This window comes from Ips typographus, linkage group LG12 (genome assembly GCF_016097725.1).
Source record: "Ips typographus isolate SLU linkage group LG12, UJ_Ityp_2.0, whole genome shotgun sequence".
In the NCBI taxonomy this organism is placed as follows: domain Eukaryota; kingdom Metazoa; phylum Arthropoda; class Insecta; order Coleoptera; family Curculionidae; genus Ips; species Ips typographus.
In genome coordinates this window covers 4,423,486-4,430,693 of record NC_138433.1, presented here as the reverse complement: position 1 = coordinate 4,430,693, position 7,208 = coordinate 4,423,486, and the positions used below count along the sequence as shown (strand labels likewise).

Below are 7,208 nucleotides of genomic sequence, written 5' to 3'. Positions count from 1 at the left end.
TAAATCGCGAGTGCCAAACCCTCCAGGAAGCTGCCCTCATAATTGTTTAACAAATGTAAATGTACAGATTTGTTATTGAAATATTTTGTGCATGTAAAAGGTATTGTTTAAAGTGTTACTTTGGGAATTATGTTGAAGGTTTTATTCCGATTCACTAAGTTGATAAGGCAACCATTTTGTCAATTACTTTTAACTGTTATTTAGTTATTAAATTATATTTTTCTACCAAGTGGTTTGATTCTACCTCTGAAACAAGATCTCGGTAAAGGCGTTTATTAAAGTAATAAACGCACGTCTCGTTTAACTTGTTGGGCCAAAAGGGCTTTACAATTTAAACGTGACATTTGGTGGATGCGCCGGGTACTCCAATTAAAAAATCCCCAATTTAGTCTTAAGTACTTGATAAGATGTAATGATACCACCTGCATTACACCCTAAAGAAAGATTCCCGAACGAAACACTTGTATCAGGTGGTTCAGTGGAGATAGAAGAGGGTGGGGAAGATGACTTGGGAGTCAGAGTGGAATCCAGTTTCTGCTTTTCAATCCGATTCAAGGTGTCCATGGTTTGACGCAAAACATGGATGCAGTTTTTCTCGTTATCCCCTGACTGTCTTAGTTTGTCCAAAGCTAGGGTTAGAAAATTCTCCTGTTCTGTTATAAATTTTTGCATAGCATGCTCTGTGTCCCGTGAGCTTTGTGCCTGTGCTCTCTGCCTCTCCATTCTCACTCCTTTGAGCATTCCCAATGCTTGAGCCTCTGATATTTCATTTGATAGGTATTCGTAGAGGGTTATGTTGAACAAACCACGATCGATGAAGTTAGTATTTTTTGAGTACTCCTTTATGATTTTCCCACCCAAGTTATTATTCTTAGCGTATAAAATCAGTGTCTTGTATGAAGCTTCCACCTCTTCAAGATCAATCTCAGGAAGAGAAGTTGAAGATTCCTCCTCTTTTGATAAGGTGGTCCAAAGGGGTTGAGTTAATCCCTGGGTTGATGTGGAAGGTAACCCAACTAATGTGGGGACTCCATCTGTCAAACTTGGAATCATCGACAAGGCAATCTCTTGTTCTGGGCTGAGAGATGCTACAATCCCTTAAAAAGTGAATCAAGTTTTTTTTTTAATACAAATGGAAAATCATACATTTGCCCCTCCTCCATGAAACTGGCCCCACACCAAAAATAGTTCAACTGCATGTAAGTTGAAACTTTAGTACTTATAAAACTCATTACAATGGGTCGGTTAAAGAAACAAACTCTATGTGCCACTTACATAATAAGGTATTACGCTCACCTAGCGTTCTTCACCTCAATTAAATAGCAGGTTAAAATTATTTAACAGGTTGAAATTGAGCAGAAATAAAGTAAAAATAAAATCACATTATTATGATGTGTGGGTCCTATCGTCTCATTCGAGTTGTATGTGTGTTGAATGTGTTAAATATCACTTCAGAAATACTTTATTACAAATGTATCATTTTCTATTCGTAGTCAAAACAAACTGTGGGTATTCAAAAAGATCTTGGGACACTTTTTAAATCAGTTGTCATTTTTTCCATAGTAAAATCAAATTTAATTATTCTTAGCCAATACAACATTTCGACTTAGATAAAACAAGCCTAGAATAATTTTGCTTTTCTTGTGACACATTTCGATAGTAAAAATCATTTTTGTTTAACTTGGTCCCTTTGTAATTATTATTTACACAATAATTGTTGGACTGAAATTTCACAATTTTTACAATACTTATTTGGCCAAGTACGATTAGTACCCTATTTGTCAAATTTGTTTTTCAACCGATCATTACGAGACCGAAAATTCATTCCGTCCGAAATGTAAAATTTACTTTGCCGATTCATTTGATTAAATAATACACGCTCTTTAATATCACTTATTTTCAAGACCAGTTGGTTTAAATCACTCAAATTTTTATTATTAGAGCTTAGCAAATAATACATTTCAAAACACGACGGATTTAAACCGTTTTCAAAATAATCTCTAAAAGTTTCAAAAGACATGTCCGGGTTAATTTCATTTGCCAAAGTACGTAAGTCATAATAATAAGTTTTAATGTCTTCATTGTCCCGATGTTTACGCGTGTTTAATCTAAATTTTAGTTTACGAAATGGCTGGTCACCTGCGAATTCTTTTAGAAAATCTGTTCGAATTATTGCCCAAGTATTCAAAACATTTTTTGGATCATTTACATATTTTTGATACCAAACTTGTGCTGGTCCGTCCAAATAATTATTAAAATATGAAATCTTTACAGAATAAGTCCAGTTGTTTAATCTTGCGAACTTTTCATATTTATTTAAAGATGTAATGGGGCAATCACTTGATGGATTAAACGTAGGTGGACACGTAAATTTAGGGATGGCCGGGGCTTTTTGTTCGGCCAGTGCTGTACGTAAAGTTATATATTAGCCATTAATTTCTTGACTGTTTTAACATAAGACACGATCGTTTCAGTAATACTTCCTTGCTTTTAACAATTTAGCAAACAAATATTCAAAATGACAATGTAGGACAAAATTAATTATGCAAAAAGAAAAATATATTTTTGTTTTAAAGAGGTAATTTTCATTCACGATAAGAAAAATCAAAAATATTTTTTCTGGTTTAAAAATTTACTTTTTTTAACAGTGTTTTTCATCTACCTGAAACAACTCTACCAAATGGCGTTCTGAAATACGGCAACTTCTACCAAATGTCATTCTGACACAAAATCGGCACCTCCACCAAATGTCTCGTTTAACTTGTTGGGCCAAAAGGGCTTTACAATTTAAACGTGACAGTATGGTAATAATTTTCATACCACGTTGCAGCAGAAGAATTGTCTTCAGCCTCACGTATATTGGACGAGTTTAACGATGAGTTGTCATATGGCATAATATTCGATGTATAAGATGAAGCAGTGGAATTGTTTGAAAAACTTGTACCCGGTCGACTTTCCATCTGAGTTTCCGCTTCTTGAGCCAGTTCTTCTTCCATTATGATTTTGGCGATTTTATATTTCACCATAGTCTGGCGTCGATTAGACAGTTTTTTAACGCTTGAAGCATATCCTTGAAAAGTTAAATCTATGCTGTCGCAGTTATTTTTAACATCCGAGGGCCTTTTATTCAAAAAGTGAATAACTTTGTCAACATTAGATGAATTATTCGATGACGAATTTTCTACCGGTTTTCTTTTCTGGCGTGAATTACGAATATATGAGATTTGTGTCGATCTTTCTTGTACAGTAGTAGTAGTAGTACTGGCTTCGTTAACGTTTTCTGAACTCTCTGCTTCAATTCCATCATCTACTACTTCAGGACTTTCTGCTATGTCATCAGTAGTAGGAATATTGGACTCTGTTTGCGCAAATTGTAAAAAAGGTCTAAAAGCATCCATGTGCTGGCCAGGATTTATAGCGACAAATAGATTTAGCTCCTTGCTCAGTTCGAGTTTTCTCGGAACGTAAGTGCTTTGAGAAACAATCTCTTAAGTTTTTCCAGCGTTTTTTTAAGTCATCGCCTGCAAATAAAACATTTTCCAATCAACATGTGCCTGTTTGCATAATCAAACTAAATTTAAAATAAACATACTGCTATTGTAATCAAAGAAAACCAAATACTAAAACCTACTACTTTTTTTTAACTCGAATACATGAACACAAGAGAGAGTTTGAAAAATTTATTAACAACCCAAATTTGAACACTAGCTACATGAAATCACTATTTTCACGCCACCTTCGCCTTAATAACCATACTTTCAACGTTGATGAGGGCTTTAAGCCCCTCCATTTCTGTGGAAAAGGCAATCTGCTGGACCTTCTGGAGGTCCTTGAAATCCACAAGGCTTCATCCAACGATAAGGTGGTCTGCCTTAATGACCAGCTTAGACATAGCTCCACTCCTTTCTTCAGATCCCTCAATTTCTAGTTCCCCAGACACTTTTCCCGGTCCCCCTACATTAGATTTCAACCCCCATTTACCCTTAATCAATTCCCACTGTTTGATACTTACGTTTGCTTTTGCCTGTGCCCAAGAACTGTGTTTAATCTGTGCTTTTGTGTCCCCAGGTTGAAGGTTGCTCATTACTTAACGTTAATCTAATTTTAATTTTGTTTTTTATTTATTTATTTATTTATTTATTTATTTGATTACAAACCCCACAGAAATACATCCAATTATAGGGTAGGTTGGTTAAAGACAATTATTAATGTACATAGCAAATATACAAAGTAACAAGCAATAAGTTTACAGCATTTCTTGAATCATCTTTCTAAATCGATTCAAATCTACACTAAAAATATCACATTGGTCCCTAACTTGATTATATAACTTACACATACTTATAATGGGAGAATTAAAATAAAAATTAGTTCGTGCATTATCAACATACATGCTTGTTGGATTCCTGATTCGATAATTTGGCACATGAAAACTTATTAAAGCTAACAAATTAGGGTCTTCAATATTATTATTAATAAGTTTGTGTAAAAACACCAAATATGCTACAGATCTTCGACTTTCTAAGGTGTGCAAATTATATCTCTTCAGGATGTCTACTTTAGGTATATGAAGTTGATATATACCGGTTTCCTTGTATTTTATATATCTTAGCATTTTATTTTGGACTTTCTCTAAGCTATACTTATGGATATTATAATGAGGACTCCAAATAACCGAGCAATATTCTAGGATTGATCTTATATATGACACATATAGTGTCCTTATGCATGTCATATTATTAAAGTCCTTGCAGTTTCGAACTATAAATCCATACATATTATAGGCTTTATTAACAATATTACCTATATGTGTCTTAAAATTAAGTTGAGAGTTAAAAGTGACTCCTAGATCCACCATTTCAGTAACACGAGGCAACACTGCTCCATTAATTGTATAGCTAAAATAGGATAGACTTTTTTTTCGTGTATAGCTAAGGACATAACATTTATTGACATTAAGTTCCAAACCGTTTTCAACCGACCAACTATGAACTTTGTTCATATCCTCTTGAAGTGATTGACAGTCTTCCATGTTTTTTATTCTAAGGTACAATTTTAAGTCATCAGCAAATAGTAACGTTTTGGACTTATTAACGGTATCAATTAAATTGTTTATAAATAAAAGGAACAGTAGTGGTCCGAGATTAGATCCCTGTGGGACACCTGAAGTTGGTATAAAATAATTAGAGCTAAACCCCCTGAGTAGGACTTTCTGCTGCCTATTACTAAGGTAAGATTGAAAAAAATTAACCAGGCCGTCATCAAACCCAAACTCTGTATCTAGTTTTTTTAGAAGAATGTTGTGTGGGATGCAGTCAAAAGCCTTTGCAAAATCTGTGTAAATAACATCTACCTGACAACTCTTGTCTAACTTTTCTGCTATGTATTGAGTTAAATTGCATAAATTCGTGGCAGTTGATTTATTCTTCATAAATCCATGTTGCATGGGTGATATTTTATTTCGTACGTAATTATAAATCTGTTTATATATTATTGATTCAAATATTTTTGCAGGACATGACAAAATAGCGATCGGTCTATAATTCTTAATGTCTGACGTATTTCCTTTCTTAAAAACTGGACATATCTTAACTTCTTTCCACATTGTCGGAAAGTTTCTAGTACTTATTGACATGTTAAACAAAATTCTCAATGGTTCAGCAACAAATCCTACCAAACCTTTTATTACATATGATGGCAAATTATCAGGTCCTACAGACTTATTGATCTTAAGTCTTCCGACTGCCTCACACACATCATCGTGGGTAATGCCATTGATTGAAAATGACTCATTTATATAGTGCTGGGTGTGCTCTGAGTAGGGCAGCTCTTTCTCAATATATACAGAATGAAAGTAGGAAGCGAATGCGTTTGCCATATCCGTCCCGTCAGTATACTCGTCACCATCAAGAAACATTTTACATGGAATGTTTGGCGCACTTTTGTTATTTCCAATGTGTTGCCAGAATGACCTCGAATTTTCATTAATATCCATCTGAATCTTATTTAAGTATTGTTGATATGCAGCTTTCACGTCCCTCTTGATTTTAGTTCTAAGTTGTATAAAACGGTTATGGTTATCTAAGTTAAAATAATTTTTACTTTTAATCCTTAATTTATCTTTGGTTTGTATATCTTTTATTATTGTTTTGTTGAACCATACAGGATACTTTTTATGTGGTCTCACTTTTGGTACACATATTTCAAATATTGAGTTAATTTTCCTATAAAAATATTCAACTGCCAAATTAACATCATTAAAAGATTCCAGGTCACTCCAACTGACATTTTGAAAGAGCTGATACATTGCAAGAAAATCCGCTTTTTTAAAATTAAAATTTGATGTCGTATTATTACTGGGTAAAGATTTTTGCTTTGGATTTTTTAAAGAAATTTCAATTGTCAATGGTGGATGATGAGCATCGCTGCCGACAAAGCCACAGCCATCACTAAACACACTACTTCCAAGATTAGTCAAAACTAAGTCCAATATGCGACCGTTGGCATTTAGAACTCTGTCTTGTTGTGTACATTCATAGAAACCTTGAAAGTTCAATAGCAGCTCAATTTGTTGATCCTTAAAGTTATTGACGTAATACTGATTTAGGTGCGTAATATTAAAATCTCCTAAAATAATAAACTTCTTTTGATAGAGATATTGCAAGCTTTCCATATATGAAAAAAGGTCTTCCCGATCTGAAATTGTACTACTGGGCGCAACATATACTAATAACACATATATAAAGCTAATTTCATCAACTTGTATCTTGACAGCTACTAAATCAATCTGTGGTATTTTAAAATCTACGTTAATCAAACTGCAACTATATTTACTTTTTACTGCCAAAAGCACACCTCCACCGCGCAGATTATCACTTCTGTTTCGACATCTAAAAATTGAGAAACGTTCTGGAAATAATTCACTGTCATAGACACCGTCAGTAATCCACGTCTCAGTTAGTGCAACAGCATCATACTCATTTTCAGTTACAGACACATTGTTATAAAATTCTATCACTTTACTGTTTAAACCACGTACATTCTGATAAGCAATTATAAAGGTGCATTCTTCTTCAAACACTCCGTTACTTACTAATGTGCTAAAAAATTGTCATTACTATAATTAGTAAGCTGTTGTTGGCGTTGAATCCTTTGGTTAAATACTGGACAATTTGGATTGCGGGCTGTGTGATTTCGGTCACTTAGTT

General features: G+C 33.9%; 1 protein-coding gene and 1 long non-coding RNA gene across 2 annotated transcripts; both read right to left on the bottom strand.

The window, feature by feature from the left end:
- Positions 1-2,780: 2,780 nt before the first annotated feature.
- On the bottom strand, positions 2,781-3,655 carry LOC145736744 (uncharacterized). The gene is given in 3 exon segments (XM_081991156.1): positions 2,781-3,402; positions 3,404-3,521; positions 3,646-3,655. Coding segments are annotated over 3 exon segments (750 nt in total).
- Positions 3,656-3,666: 11 nt separating this feature from the next.
- Positions 3,667-5,944, bottom strand: LOC145736526 (uncharacterized). The gene is made up of 2 exons (XR_014179991.1): positions 4,013-5,944; positions 3,667-3,954 (listed from the first exon to the last, which is right to left on the bottom strand). It is a non-coding gene; the product is annotated as an uncharacterized LOC145736526 (long non-coding RNA).
- Positions 5,945-7,208: the final 1,264 nt, after the last annotated feature.